We start from the raw sequence: 14,765 nt of genomic DNA on the forward strand, positions 1-14,765 counted from the left end.
TATCTATGCTTTTTGAGCCAATTCCCCGATTTCTGAAACCCCGGATTCGAAATCCTGATTTAGAATGCAGAGGCTTTTGATTTTGTGTCCACAGTGCTGAAACCACACTAGTACGGTGAGAAGTCGGTCCGCGATGGTACATGGACGTTGCTCTGAATCCTGGCGGGGAGCCTCGGCTCCTCCACTTGTCAACAGCAGCGGGGTCTCAAGGGTATCGCGCAAGATCCAAAGCCCAACTAGGCATAGCTCGGGATCACGAACTCCAACAAAAGCGAGGCGGGCAATAAATGCACTTAGATTGTGGCGCTGGACGGGAGGGATACTTGGGGAGAGAGTCCACGCTGCTCGGATTTCTTCGAACAGGAATGGAAGATCGCGCCAGATGTTTCCATCGGATGTAGATGCTCTTTCCGTTTCGCCCTCCTGATCATTTCTCTCCTCCTCTTCATTTGCATCCCCGCTCTTTCGAGACAGAACACCCATTTCTCTTGTGTGGAGCACTTGGCTCACCAATCTGTATTGCGCAGGATGTTCTGCAGCTGTAAGTTTGGCGCCTTGCACGCACAGATACCATAGTTCGCGGAGATCATACTCGTATAGCGCGATGGGATGGGTATGTCCCGTTTGTATATAGCGACTCAATATATTGCGAATAAAAAGCCAGACTTTGTGCCCAAATGTATTGGAATCGTTATAACCTGTTTCCTCGAGTTCGGTATCTATTGTCTCCTTATGTAGTATATAAAACTCTAAGTGGCTTCTGATTTTGTTGTTTAAGGAAATCATATTGAGTGAATTTGCTCAGATGGGTTTGGGTGGGTGGAGATTGTTGAGTGGGAGGAGACGATGAAGGAGACGCCGAAGGACTCAGGATTGAAGGGGGCCAGTGATGGACTAGTTAGCACACCTCGTCTAGCATCACTAATTATTCAGGTTATTATGAGTTCGTTGAGTGTCAGGCAAGGATTCTGTGACGTCACAGCTATCTACCTAAATACCATCTAACCGTTAAAAGAGGTGCACTGATTACTCACAGTTGTAAGAATCTGGTCCAATAGATTCCGTGAATCGTCATATGGAAACCTGAGCTTCATACCTGAAACTATGCAGCGATAGTTTGTCAAACTTGATGAAGGATGTTGTGAAGACTTAGGATGGGATCTTTTTCACTCTCGTATTGGATTGAAATATCAGAGACTAGGTAGACTAGACCAGACTAGATTAAGGTGAGAATATAATTTATAATTTATATATTCTGATTCTTGAGTATATACAATATTCCAGGAAGAATGGCGCTTTCTCTCTACCTTCTGCATTTTTTGTCCATTCGTGAATTCTTGTTTCGTGGAATGATCTAGACTTTATACTCCAGAGTCTAGAGTCCAGATCCTAATTACCTCATTAATTTCTACTGGGGAAGTTCTAATTTCTAATGCATCTACTGCACTGTACATAATATCCATATAAAATCCACCCATCCAACCCCCTCCCCCCCGATAAAAAGCGAAAGAAACATCAAACCATAACACCATAATTCCCCCCCTTCACCAACGCTCGACCTCGCTCTCAAGCCCAAAGCCGGCTCTCCTGATATCCACCATCGGAATGTTATTTCCCATTCCTGAATTTCCATTCGGATTCTTCAGCTCGCCATAACGAATGCGCAACTCCTTGAGAGGTTTCGATAGTGATTCTGTGTTTCCCAGACAGGCCGCTTGGGTAAGAGTTCGAAGCTGCGATGGGATAGCCATGCTGGAGATTCTATTTGATAATCCGGGTGTCGGGGGTGGTGCGGAGAGGGAGGACGTGGTGCAGAGAAGTTGTGTAAAGTTTGCGTCTTGGGCTGCGACGCCGTTTTGAACGAGGGCCCAGAGACCGAGAATGAGGAATGGGAGGGAGAGAAGAAGGGAGAGGAAGTAGGGGAGGAGGAGGTTGAGGGGTTGCGAGAAGGAATAGATGTTGTGGAGAGTGAGCATGCTGGTGTTGGTGGGGGTGGACCACAGGGAGTAAGAGAGGGAGGCGCTGAGGGTGATGTTTTGAAGGAGTGCGTTGAGTGCGTTTTGTGTGACGACGAAGGAGGGGTTTGCGGAGGAGTTGGTGGTGTAATGTGTAAAAGCTGTATTTAGAGGAGTGCGGGAGATGATTGTGCCGTTGAGAGCTGGGGAGGCATTGGTTAGTGTTCAAGTTGAGGGTTGGGACTAGGAGAGGGTAAGGATTGATCATGGGGCTGAAAACATACCTCCAGAACTCCAATCATCAGCATTCCCAAAACCTGGCGAATCTTCCCCCCATCCCGTGGCATCAATGGCATCTACCGCCCTTTCCTCATCAGTATCTAGGAGAACAGCCGGCAGCGCTGTAAATTCCCCAGCGAGGTAGTAAAACATAGTATCCAAAATTGTCATCATATTCAAATCGCGATAATAGGCCAGAGCTTCAGCGCTCCAATTTGCGGGGTTGCTGCCAAAATCGTATCCGCTAATAATTCCAGAGACGTTGGTGAATCCGGGCACGATGACGGCATTGTCGTGGGTGTGCAGTACGAGATTTGTTAGCGGCGAAATGAAGGTGGTGGTGACGTTGCGCATGAGAACGTTCGAGATATAGGTGTTGTTTACAGTGTAGAGTGCGCGGCCAGGGGTACAGTAAAGATTGTCTTGTATCATAGATGTGTTTAAGGTCAAGGTTTCATTGATGTTATTGGCATCAACGGTGTTTACTTCTGTATCTAACAGGGATAATGTGCTGCTTTGCCAATGTGCATTCGTATAGGTTCCGTTGTAAAGTTTCTGTCGAAGTGCAGGCGTAGCAAGTGTGAGATCAGACCAATTTCCTGAGTAGATCGTAAATTCTGGAAGTAAGGTTGTCGAGTTGGCAGTGACACTGGATGTGATATTGGTGCTGGATGAGTTGCAGCCAAGCGTTGGGCCCTCAAATTCTATCACAAAGGAACAATTGACGCCACAGGGTGAAGGTTGATCGAATGCTTGTCCTGTGATCATTGTTTGGAAAGCGAGGCGAGGAAGCAAATTGGAGTGTTTTCCTGACAACAGACCGCTAGAAACTACTCTTAGAGATTGATTATTAGAGCAGAGTTCGAGAATGTCTTACCTAGAAGTAAATCCAGATACAGATCCATCCGCACTCTCAGATATCGGTGATAACACAGCCAAGCATATTGGTTAGCGGCCAAGCCAGAACCATTCCCCATCTAGTCGATTGTGATTAGCCGAAAATGTTCGATGGGTATTCGGGTTCTCGATGAAAACTCACAAATGATGCATTGATGTTGGAACCACTACCGAATTATATGATGTCCTTTGTATTGTAATAACATTAATAGCACCAGGAGGGAAACTGACTGCAACAGTCATACTAGCCATCATTATAGACAACACAGACAGAACAGGAGCAGCACGAATAGCAGCCCCTGTGAGCATCTGAAAAGGATTGGACTTTAGTCCGAAAAGAGTATCGATCGTGGAGATCTTCATGCTTTGAACGCGCAGAAGACGCCATAGATACTGAACAAAAGATGTGCCCAAGGCCGTCTTGAGAAAGAATGAGAAAGCATTGGCTAGAATATTAGAAGCCGTGGAGATATACGTCTGAGGAGCAACTCTGTCTTCTCCGTCGGCTGCTTTACCTGAAATGTAGATGAATAAAAACAAATGAAGGAAGGCGGTTGCGAGAGCTACAGATGAGATTGGTTAGAATACCAATTATCTGATTCTATGGAGAAACATACCGAGTAGGTAACAGGATATGATTATCGTTGGCGTTTCCCGTCCAATTCCCCATTTCGAAAGAACGGAATTTGGAGTCTTAGGTGGTATCGTTTGGTTGTGAGCGCTAGGGAGACTGGAATGCGACGAACTATTTGACGATATGGGAGATATCGATGGGCTAGTGCTCCTAGGGGGTGTAGCTACTTGCGGACTGGAAGATGTTGATATTGTCGGGGAAGACGGGGCTCCTAATACAGGGGAATTGGTAATTGAATAAACACTAGTTGGTGTACCAGCTCTACTTGACTGCTGAACCCATGGTGCTGTTGGTGAAGTAGGAGACCCAGATAGAGTATTTCCAGTTGTCATGATGGCTTTAGTTCCCCTACGATTCGCGTGATTTATTTCGCTTGTAGAAACAGAATTACAGATAGCTTCCTATGAAGTGTCTGCCGACGATGATATTATAGAATGAAAGCAAGCAATTGAACAGGAAAAGCTTTGTGCGACGAATACGGGAACAACTTCTTTTTATGAAGCTCTTCCTCGTCGAATCGACCCCAAGACTCAATGGGAAACTTGCACCATCATCACATAAACGCATGGCTACTAGACGCGGACCCGCGAAAATACAGGGTAGCGTTTGAGTTCGGAGCGTGTATACCCAATAGATTTTGACAATCTTTGGCCCCCTTACAGCGTTCATCGCTAGGGGCGACAGGACCTTCAATCCGGGCATATCTATATTTATTTTACTTGTACTCAACTCTAATCGCACTATGAGACACACTGCTGGCCAAAGAATTATTGAAGATGGTGGAGATGAAATCCGACAGTTTGGTTCTGAAAAATTCGATGCTTAAGGTTACTACATGAACGAGTTCATTGGTGCATTTTAAGCGCTTGCTACATTAAGGTTCTGCCCCAGATTTGTGATTTGTGATAATGCAGATGCTCTTGCATCAAGACCGCAAGCACTTGCTTCTTAAAAGATAAGGCGGATTCTAAGGCAAATCCGATGTATCTGAGTGATTCAATAACTGTACACACGAGGGATCACAAAAAATCAATTAGGTAGTAGGTTTACAAGAACGGCATCGGTGGCTCATCGCATAGTTAGCTTTGGCAGCAAGACAGCAATGTAATTGACAAGCGGTCGTCAAAGAAATATGGAGGAAGCTGAGCTTGGCAAGGTAAGATAAAGCCCACAGGCGGTGTTGTACTGCTTTTCTAGATTGCCTCCATTTGTCGACGCATTATCCTTATTCAATCTTTTGAAGGGGTTGATGAGGGGGTCGATGGGGAACATGTAAGATATTGTCTTTGATGGGCACAAGGCCGTGGACTTTGCTCTGGTCCTTATCAATATGAAGAAGTCGATGTGTACCACAAATGCATTTGCTTGGCATCGCCTCGATCCTTTTTCGTGAGTCCACCGGACATTATAAGAAGGTTGTGTTGTGTAACTTGTAGGTAAGATAGGGGATGTGATTGAAGAAAAAAGTTTAATGTTGAAGAAGAAGAATAAATTGCAATCGAAGGCTTGGCACATTAGAAGCTGGATTGATAATCAATTAAAAGTTGAGGCATTTTAACCTTTTAACCTTACCTAATCAACACACACTCTTCGTTCTCTCTGCATGAACGCGAAAGAGCGAGATGCGAGATGCTCCAAGCGATGACTAACTTGGAATCTAAGTCAACTTTGAGTTTAGAAAGCAGCTTTAGCTCAGGGTTACCTTTGCCTCCTGCCATTCTATCCCTCTCGGCATCATCAGCTCGCCATTCTATCCCTCTCGGCATCGTCAAGAGCTTGGAATTATCAAGAGCTTCAAAGGGCTAACTCCATCAATGCTCTACTACTAGCTACCCAACTAGTGGTTAGCTAAGATTTTGGAATGTCATCCGCGGGGTGACGGTAGGTCATTCACGGTCGTCATTACCCGCAGCTGAAATCTAAGCCGCAGAGCGAGCTTGGAGCAGGACGATTTGAGTAAATGTATGCTCGAATTTTCCTATAAGTACCTCCAGGTGAGAAGGAACGGAAGAATACATTCCATTTCCAGATTCAGATATCGTTGACTCAATCCAATCTTCACCTCTAAAATCTTACTTGCATTGCAGCCTTTGTGCCACTACTTTTACCCCTCTTTCAACTAACAACACCATCAATTTTCCCAAATCAACAAAATCAAACCCAACAATCAATATGTCTTCCAGTGATAAGAAACTGCTCGTCGTCTTCGGAGCTACAGGAGCACAAGGTGGCTCAGTTGTTCAAAGCATTCTCTCGGATCCTAAATTGAAGGAGAGCTGGGCAGTTCGAGGCATCACCAGAGATGTAACAAAGCCCGCTGCAAAGAAAATCGAGGCCCTCGGTGCTGAGACAGTTGCTGTAAGTTCCTCAATAGTCTCTACATTGCTTTGTTCGGAACTGACAAATACCGATAGGCAGACTTGAATGATGCAGAGTCTCTCAAAGCTGCAGTGAAGGGAGCATACGCTGTCTTTGCCGTTACCAACTTTTGGGAGAGCCAAAGTGCCGACGTAGAGAAGAAGCAAGGAATTGCAATTGCAGATGCTGCAAAGGTATGAGATCTCTGGCCATTGAACACATTAGAGTGAGAGAGTTCGAGTCTAATTTTGCCTACTTATAGGAAGCTGGTGTTCAACACTTCATTTGGAGTTCTTTGTTGGACATTACGAAGCGTAAGTCTTTTCACTTGTCACTGTTTCCTTCTACAGCTCAGATGCCATGTTTTCATTACCGTCTTGTTTGTACTTTTATTGTTTTACGTGTCTTGAGAAATCTAATATCCCACCCCGTTCATCCCATTTGGGCATTTCAAAGTTCTCACCCCACTTTTGTTGGTCCAGCCTGTTACGAGGACTTCGAACTGACCAGATTCTCACAGTCTCCAAAGGAGCCCTTCCCAAGGTCACACATTTTGACTCCAAGGCCCATATCGAGGAATATGTCAGAAAGATCGGGATCCCAGCGACTTTCTTCTTGGCCGGATTTTACATGTCCAACATTCCTGGCCAAAGTTTGTCAAAGTTACCACCTGACAACAAATGGAAGCTTGCTTTCCCAATTCCAGCTTCATCTTCTGTCCCACTTCTTGCTACTGGTGAGTACTGGTGCTATCCGAAAGTACAGGAATTTCTTACTAATATGTTACAGTTGAGGACACTGGTAAATTCGTCAAGGGTATTCTTCTCAACAGAGAAAAGGTTCTTGGAAAGCGTATTTATGGTGCCACCAAGTATTACACCTTGACCGAGATTTTGAAGGAATTCACAGAACAGTATCCTGCTGCTAGCGAAGGAGCCGACAATGTTGAACTTCCCCATGAAGTCTATAAGAGCATCCTCAAGAGTTTTGGTATGAGTGACGACGCTCAAGAGGAATTGTTGCAGAATATGAGATTGTTGAACGAGTTTGGATATTATGGAGGTGATTCTTTGGATGAGAGCCATTCTGTAAGTTTTTTTTTCAAGGGATCTTTTCTGGATTTTTATACTAATATCCCATCTAGATCTTGGTGGACAAATTGACAACGTGGAAGGAGTTCATCGCAGAGAGTCCAGCCTTTGCTGAATTGAGATAAAGTCTTCAGAGGCTTATTAGCTTGTGAGGAAGACTTTGAAAGTTGGCAGATGTGAATACGATTGATATTATTTGAAGTCTGTCAATTTTACCCAGATATTTCGTTACTTGTAGGCAACGTGAACGTGATATATGCTCCAAGTTACCAGCACCCAGGTTGTACTTTGTGAATGTAATCGTCTACCTACAGTTTTTGGTAATATCATATGTCAGATACACCTCTCTCCTCTCGAGCGTACCTAGGTAATGAAAAGATGAAAGGGTCTAGGTAGCCTCGTCGCTAGTATGTAAGTGGATAAGTACATAGACTGACTCAAACTCCATTGACCGAAATACCGAGGTCTTTCATTAGCTCAGAAGCGAATTTCGGGCATGAGCGTCGGGCGTCTTTGATGAATTTCATTCCCAACCTCCATATGGTATGGAATTCAAACAATCAATCAAACTTCCTTCCTTCATCCAAATCTATTCCTTTTTACCTTGACTGTATAACAATTCTGCAAACGTCGGCCTTTTTGGAGGTATAATCAATCATCAATCTGTTCATTCTAATTTCACTTCCAAATCCGCTTTCAATCAAAACACACCGAACAAATACTTCTAGCCAATCCAATTCAAACAGCCCCCCCGTCAAATTCTACTATCACAGGCTAAGCTAAGCCTTCTTTATTTATCGGCCATCACGAGCTTGGATCTCATTAGAAATCATTTAATCTCATCCATCAAATCCGTCAACTTTGCGACCCAAACTCATCCCTTTCACTGTCATCAGACCTTCACTGTTTGTGTAGGTACATCGGCGCAGTCTGGACGACATTGTTTGTGTCGAATAATTTATCATGGCCTCACCGCCGAAACCTTGGGAACGAGGTGGCGCTGCAGTTAGCACAGCGCTTCCAAGCCCTGGTTAGTATCTATAAGATAACATTTGTCTCCTATATAATCCCTGCTAACGTTTGATCTTCTTCGCCTAGCCATGACCTCAACTACTGCTGCTACCTCGGGAAGTTCTGCTGGACCATCAGTCTTATCATCTACATCTGCTAGTACCTCGGGCGCACCAGCCATACCCGAACGACCATCTACTCTTACGAACACCGTTAATCAAAACGCATCCGCATACTCACCATACGGCGCAAATAGGATGGGAGCAGTAGGAGCTTCACCATATGGTATGGGAGGTATGGGGTCTTACTCATCACCCTATTCAAGAATGGGAGGAATGGGGGGCATGGGAGGTTATGGTTATGGTGGTATGGGAGGCTATGGATCTATGTATGGTGGAGGCATGGGCGGGATGTATGGAAATATGGGAGGGATGGGACCAAATGATCCCAATAGCTTAACGCAAGGTTTCACGCAGAGCACACAAGCTACTTTCCAAATAATTGAAAGTGTAGTTGGTGCATTTGGAGGATTTGCTCAGATGCTTGAGAGCACATACATGGCTACACACTCTAGTTTTTTTGGTAGGCGGTCTCCCATGAAGACATTCTTCAAAACGTGCTTTACTGACAATTAAAGCGATGGTATCTGTTGCTGAGCAGCTCGGAAACTTGCGCAATAGTCTGGGTTCCATCCTAGGAATATTTACCATGATGCGCTGGATACGCACTCTCTTTGCAAAGATCACAGGTCGACCCATGCCTGTAGATGCCACCTCCTTAACACCTTCCGCATTCGCCTCTTTCGAAGGCCGCAAAATACTGCCAGACGGTAGTTCTCCACCTCGTCCATCCAAGAAGCCCTTCCTTTTTTTCATAGCAGCTGCATTTGGTCTCCCATACCTCATGGGTAAGATGATCAAAGCGCTCGCTGCCTCCCAAGAAGAGGAGCAAAAACGACTACTTGCATCAGGTCAACTGATGGGCCCTGATGGCCAGCCTGTCCCCGCACCACTCGACCCTTCGAAACTCGATTTCTGCCGCGTCTTATACGACTTTACCCCCGAATCCGGTGCAGCAGTCCAAGGTGTAGATCTGGAAGTCAAGAAAGGAGATTTAGTGGCAGTGATTAGCAAGAGTGATCCCATGGGCAATCCATCAGAATGGTGGCGATGTCGTGCCCGCGATGGTCGCATGGGATACCTTCCTGGTGTATACTTGGAAGTAGCAAGGCGACCCGGTCAACCTATCGCCGAAATCAAGAGTGCAAGTCAAAGTGGGAGTCGAACTAGTACTATGACTAGTTCAAGTATCGCCAATGCCAATCAAGTAAAAATACTGGCGGCCCCTCCTGCCGTGGCCGGAAAGGCAGGGGATATCGGAGTGGAAAGTTTCCAAAAGAGTCAGTTCTATTCGTAGACTGCGAATATATTTAATACACAGTAGCACAGTTTCTATGTACTGTTATATCTAGGGCTGGATGGCGTTTAGCGGGCATCGTTTCTTTCCCACCTGTCTTTTAAAAATGCGATATCTCAGGGCTTTAATAGGGCTCGAGTGGGGTTTAATGATTTGCTACTTGTAATAAGCTGGCTAAAAAGATTCTTTTGGTTATGATTGACGATACAATACAATACTTTTTTTTTCACGGCCTGTGTAGATAGTTGTTGGCATCAGGGGGCGTTTCTAAAAACTTTCTTTTCTTTCAATCATTGAATAAGATGACGAGTTTATTTATCAAGCATATTTTCAAATATGTATATACTTCACTAAATACATTTACCCAATTTGACATTTCTGCAGAATCGTTCTCTCTTTTTGAATGGATGCCAGGTACAATACACCTATGAAGCACAAACTAAATTGACAGAAACTCTTGTCATTTATTCTCTTTAGATACACCCGCTCGAGACCCCTTGATCCCCTTAATGCTCGCAATATTCGTATCGCTCAATAACCGACATCTCGAGCAAATTCTAAAATGCGCTACTTCCGGGCTACGGATTCCATATGCCCACGACGAAGCAAAAAAGAATCAATACCTCCGACAAGGACAAGGCACCAAAACCATCAAAACCAGTCCCACCACCCCCATAACCACAGCACCATAAAGAAAATCCGTGAACCTCCCCACAGCCACCTCCCACTTCCTCTCCCGTTCCATATTCCTCGCCTTCTCAATATCCCTCACTATCGGTGTCGCATACCCCCCTAACATCCATCCTCTCATATCATTCTCCAAACTGCCACAACTCCCATGATGTATATCATGGCCACTCCAGGAAATACACTCGATATATCGCTGCAGCCCGATATTCTCGTCTTCCCACGGGACGGCAAACGCGATGTCCCGACCGGAAAACCAGCTCGCGATCCAGGTGCGGATTTGTGGGACTGAAGCATGTTTGGATGGGAGTGTGTGCAGGAAGATTTCGTGCTTGGTGATTGCACGTGGAGATGTGGATATGATGTTTGCAGACGGGGTACGATGGGTTTGCGGAGATGTTGGAGGGGCTTTGGTTTGTGTGGGGGGATGTTGGGAGATGATGAATGATTTGGGGGCGCGATGTAGGTTTTGATGTGGATGTGGATGGGGTTCGAATTCGAATTCGTCCGAGAGGAATTCCTCGCCCGTATGCCGGAGAGGGGTATCATCACCATCATCATCATTATCATCGTAGAGATCAATGAGATCCCCTTCCATTTCATCGACCAAAGAAGAAGTAGGAGTCATCTGCGGAGTCGTTTCATTGGATGCAGACGAGGGAGTCGAGATCTCATGATTATCCAACTCGAACCTCACTCGGACACCTGCTCGATGTGGAAGATTAGTTTCATACGTATTCTCAACCTCTCGTTTTATATCCTCTTCTCTTCTGTTGCTTGAAGTTGCTGATGCTTGATGATTATCTCCGCCGCGGTTGAATAATCGATCGTTCGTGCGATGTGGAGGATTCGCACCGCGGACTACCTCTGCATCTTCCTTTTCCTTTCCCTCTTCTCTGGCCCCGGAAAAGAAATGTCCCAGCAAGCTAGACATCGATGACATTTTGCCATTATTCAACTTGCTCTGCAATTCGTCATTCGTACGACGTGGAGAATTGGGACTGCATAAATCTTGCTCTTCGTTAATCGTGGCCAGAGGAATGGCTGGGACGGTCTTCGATACAACTTCGTTTGACTTTGTAGTTGAATTAATGCTTTGACTTGACATTTGTGGTATTACAACCTCAATAGTGCGTTTCTGAACCATTTTGATGTTGATGATTGTTGTGATGTGGCTTCAAGTTGTCAGAATGAACATGAACAATTATGAGATGGATATGTGTTGCTGTGAGTTTTCAAAAGGAATCGATAGATAGTGGAAGAATATTTAAGGTAGTGAATTACCGTAGCAAAAATCATGTACGGTATTGAATTGCTCGCGCGAGTTATATTATTAATAACTTAACCAACAAAGCGAGAACGTAATAAGAAACTTTTAAATTCATTCACCCGCTATAAATACAAATCATCATAGATTATTTTCATCCATATACTTCAGCCTTAGTCCAACAGCTCTTCTGTGAGCTTCCAATTCTTCGACCTTCGCTAATTGCATGACGGCACCACCAACATTTCTCAATCCCTGAGCTGTCAGTTGTGAACTAGTGATGTGCTTCAGGTATGATCCGAGGTTGACACCAGAATATTGCTTAGCAAATCCATATGTAGCTATTTCAGTTATTAGCACAGTCATACAACTAGGTGAGTGACAAACTTACGTAAGGAGTGGTTGACACCAGCAGAATAATCACCAACACTCTCTGGTGTCCATTCACCAATGAAAACACTACCGGCGTTTTCAACTAGTTCTACTACACCCGCGGCATCCTTGACTTGCAATATGAGATGCTCTGGAGCATATTCATTGCTAAGTCTCATTGCCTCCTCAATGTCCTTGACAACAAGAGTTATTGAGTGCTCAATGGCACCACGAACAATATCGACTCTTGGTAGAGCCATAGCTTGCGCGTGAAGTTCGTCTTCAATGGCTTGCAATTCTTTCTCGGAAAGATCGATAGCAATTAGAATGACCTGACTATCAACGCCGTGCTCTGCTTGGGATAACAAGTCTGATGCAACAAATGCAGGGTTCGCTTCCTTGTCTGCAATGACAAGTACCTCAGATGGACCAGCTGGCATATCGATACTTACACCAGCATTGGTGTCGTTGCTAACGTACATCTTTGCCGCAGTAACGAATTGATTACCTGGACCAAGGATTTTGTCGACCTTTGTGACGCTTTCAGTACCGTATGCCATAGCAGCAACAGCTTGAGCACCACCAGCCAAGACAATACTCTCAGCACCAACTTTGTGGGCAACATAGACGATCTCAGGAGTAATTCTACCATCAGATCGAGGAGGCGATGCCAGTACGATCTTCTTACAGCCAGCAACCATAGCTGGGACACCCAGCATAAGAGCTGTACTTGGAAGTACAGCAGTGCCTCCTGGAATGTACAATCCTACACGCTCAATGGGTCTTGAGAATCTACTGCAAACAATACCTGGCATTGTCTCAACCTGTAATGGCTGCTCTTTTTGTGCTGCGTGAAATTTACGAATGTTCTCAAAGGAAATATCAATAGCCTCGATAGTCTCTGCTGGAAGGTCCATGAGTGATTGTGGGAAAGGAGCTTTGAGAACAGGAGATGTAAGAGAAGTTGCCTTTTCGAACTTGTGGGTGTATCCCAGCAATGCCTTGTCACCTCCCTCTCGTACTTCCTTGATAATAGGGTTCACGATACCCATAATCATGTCAGTAGACTTTTGGGAGGGTCTTTGCAAAATATCCTTGAGATCTGTTTCTGATGTTGTTGCAGCATTGTATCGTTTCATAGTGATGCGTCCATTCTTGAATCCTGCCTTGTCGTCCGCGGACTTTGGCACAGAGGCAGCTTCCTTGACGGCCTCCTTAACGCTTTCGGTCTTGGCTGTGGATGCATTGGTGATTCCTTCCTTTGCGGCCCATTGCCCCTTAGCATCTCCTTGTCTTCGCTTAACCTTAACACTCTTGGCATCAAGGTTACGTTCAATGTCTGCAAGGCTAACTCCGGCAGAAACTGCCTTTGTCAAAGCAAAGTAGATGAGATCTGCTGCCTCGAAAGCGATATCTTTCTTTTCATTGGCATCACAAAGCTCCTCTGCTTCTTCCATAATTTTGGCACGCAATAACTTTTCATCCGAGAAGAGACGCGCGGTATAGGATCCCTCAGGTGCCGAAGCCTTCCTTGAAACAAGAGTCTTCTCAAGCTTAGAAATTCCCTTGTATTCGCCAAAACAAGTCGATTGTGGTAGGTGGCAAAATCCCCGTCCTTGTTGCTTGACCACAAATTTCAAGCAGTCCTGATCGCAATCTAAAGACACTCTGATGAGCTTTTGTGTATCTCCAGATGTTGCCCCTTTGTACCACAATCCACGCTTCCTGCTCTGGTATACTCCAGTTCCGGTTTTCAATGACTCTTTCAAGCTCTCCTCGCTGCTGTATACAAGTCCCAAAGCTACTCCTCTCTCATCTGTAACCACGGTAGGAATCAATTTGTCTGCTCTATCTGAAGTCCATGAATCCGCAACCAATTTTGGAAGAGAGACTTGACCTTCTCCAGCCGCTTCGATGCTCAGGTGTGTCGCAGGTATGATAGGAATGGCAGAGAATTCTTTGGCAACTTTAGCAAGTAATTCGAAATCGCTCTCGGGGGTTGGTAGAAGGAAAATCGGAGACACTTTCTTGGTCTTGAATTCTTCCAGCAGAGATCGAGTATAGGCTTCGTCCACAAAAGCAAGTAATCCTCCATTGGGAAACTCGACATCTGTCTGCGGTTGTGGGATGATTGGAAGAACACGGTCTGTATGCTTTTCCAAGTGTGGAAGCTGTGATGGCTTCACAAATACGGTGCGAGCTCCAGCATCTAGAATCGTAACAATGTCGTCTATAGATTCAATGGTAGATACATCGACATAAGTCTCAATGCTAACGTGTCTCTGCAAGAATCCAAGGAGAATATCGATGGTGTAATTGTTCGCTGTGAAGTAAACGCACCCCAGATAAGATAGTTGGTCTCTTGTAAGTCCTACTTTTGATTCTGCAGGACCATTCCCAAGGTCAACACTGGGAAGAAAAGGAAGTGAAGTTGTAGTATCCATATTGAAGAACGATAGCAATATCTTGAAATTCAATGAGAATTCCAAAGAAGTTTGGAGAGAAGTGAGTCAACAATCAGAAAGAAAAAGTTCGATCCGACAAATAACTGGTTATGTAATGGAGGGGCAATCAATCGAGTGAATGATACCACGAAAATAAATTTAAGGTGCGGTCTGTGCTGTATCGGGGTTATGCAGCTGCATTCATTGCCCATTGGCGTCACAGATATTTGAGCTCCCAGGTGTAAATATACTCATCTTGCAACACAGAATTCGAGATTGTTCGACAGCTTTTTATTCAACTACGATGCTCAACAGAAAATAATCTTCGAGTGACATACGCATTACAAGTTAAGC

The 14,765-nt window shown here is 44.9% G+C and overlaps 6 protein-coding genes across 6 annotated transcripts; 2 read left to right on the top strand and 4 right to left on the bottom strand.

The window, feature by feature from the left end:
- Positions 1 to 3: 3 nt before the first annotated feature.
- On the bottom strand, positions 4 to 786 carry EAF02_002747 (uncharacterized protein; the record flags this gene model as incomplete). Its single annotated transcript, XM_038898795.1, has 1 exon — positions 4 to 786. One exon carries the CDS (start codon positions 784 to 786, stop codon positions 4 to 6), a length of 783 nt encoding a protein of 260 aa, XP_038761083.1.
- A 758-nt stretch (positions 787 to 1,544) lies between these two features.
- On the bottom strand, positions 1,545 to 4,097 carry EAF02_002748 (uncharacterized protein; the record flags this gene model as incomplete). The annotated part of the gene is made up of 4 exons (XM_038898796.1): positions 1,545 to 2,158; positions 2,240 to 3,069; positions 3,274 to 3,694; positions 3,749 to 4,097. The coding sequence occupies 4 exons, from the start codon at positions 4,095 to 4,097 to the stop codon at positions 1,545 to 1,547; spliced, it is 2,214 nt and encodes a 737-aa protein (XP_038761084.1).
- Positions 4,098 to 5,937: 1,840 nt separating this feature from the next.
- Positions 5,938 to 7,339, top strand: EAF02_002749 (uncharacterized protein; the record flags this gene model as incomplete). The annotated part of the gene is made up of 6 exons (XM_038898797.1): positions 5,938 to 6,123; positions 6,180 to 6,317; positions 6,386 to 6,437; positions 6,644 to 6,859; positions 6,913 to 7,211; positions 7,268 to 7,339. 6 exons carry the CDS (start codon positions 5,938 to 5,940, stop codon positions 7,337 to 7,339), a joined length of 963 nt encoding a protein of 320 aa, XP_038761085.1.
- Positions 7,340 to 8,177: 838 nt separating this feature from the next.
- Positions 8,178 to 9,641, top strand: EAF02_002750 (uncharacterized protein; the record flags this gene model as incomplete). Its single annotated transcript, XM_038898798.1, has 3 exons — positions 8,178 to 8,244; positions 8,313 to 8,807; positions 8,863 to 9,641. 3 exons carry the CDS (start codon positions 8,178 to 8,180, stop codon positions 9,639 to 9,641), a joined length of 1,341 nt encoding a protein of 446 aa, XP_038761086.1.
- A 616-nt stretch (positions 9,642 to 10,257) lies between these two features.
- Positions 10,258 to 11,475, bottom strand: EAF02_002751 (uncharacterized protein; the record flags this gene model as incomplete). Its single annotated transcript, XM_038898799.1, has 1 exon — positions 10,258 to 11,475. One exon carries the CDS (start codon positions 11,473 to 11,475, stop codon positions 10,258 to 10,260), a length of 1,218 nt encoding a protein of 405 aa, XP_038761087.1.
- Positions 11,476 to 11,736: 261 nt separating this feature from the next.
- EAF02_002752 (uncharacterized protein) lies at positions 11,737 to 14,481 on the bottom strand (the record flags this gene model as incomplete). The annotated part of the gene is made up of 2 exons (XM_038898800.1): positions 11,987 to 14,481; positions 11,737 to 11,936 (listed from the first exon to the last, which is right to left on the bottom strand). Exons 1-2 carry the CDS (start codon positions 14,409 to 14,411, stop codon positions 11,737 to 11,739), a joined length of 2,625 nt encoding a protein of 874 aa, XP_038761088.1. The 5' UTR covers positions 14,412 to 14,481.
- Positions 14,482 to 14,765: the final 284 nt, after the last annotated feature.

The sequence above is a fragment of the Botrytis sinoallii genome, assembly GCF_014898435.1.
Source record: "Botrytis sinoallii strain Bc 23 chromosome Unknown BSIN_004, whole genome shotgun sequence".
In the NCBI taxonomy this organism is placed as follows: Eukaryota; Fungi; Ascomycota; class Leotiomycetes; order Helotiales; family Sclerotiniaceae; genus Botrytis; species Botrytis sinoallii.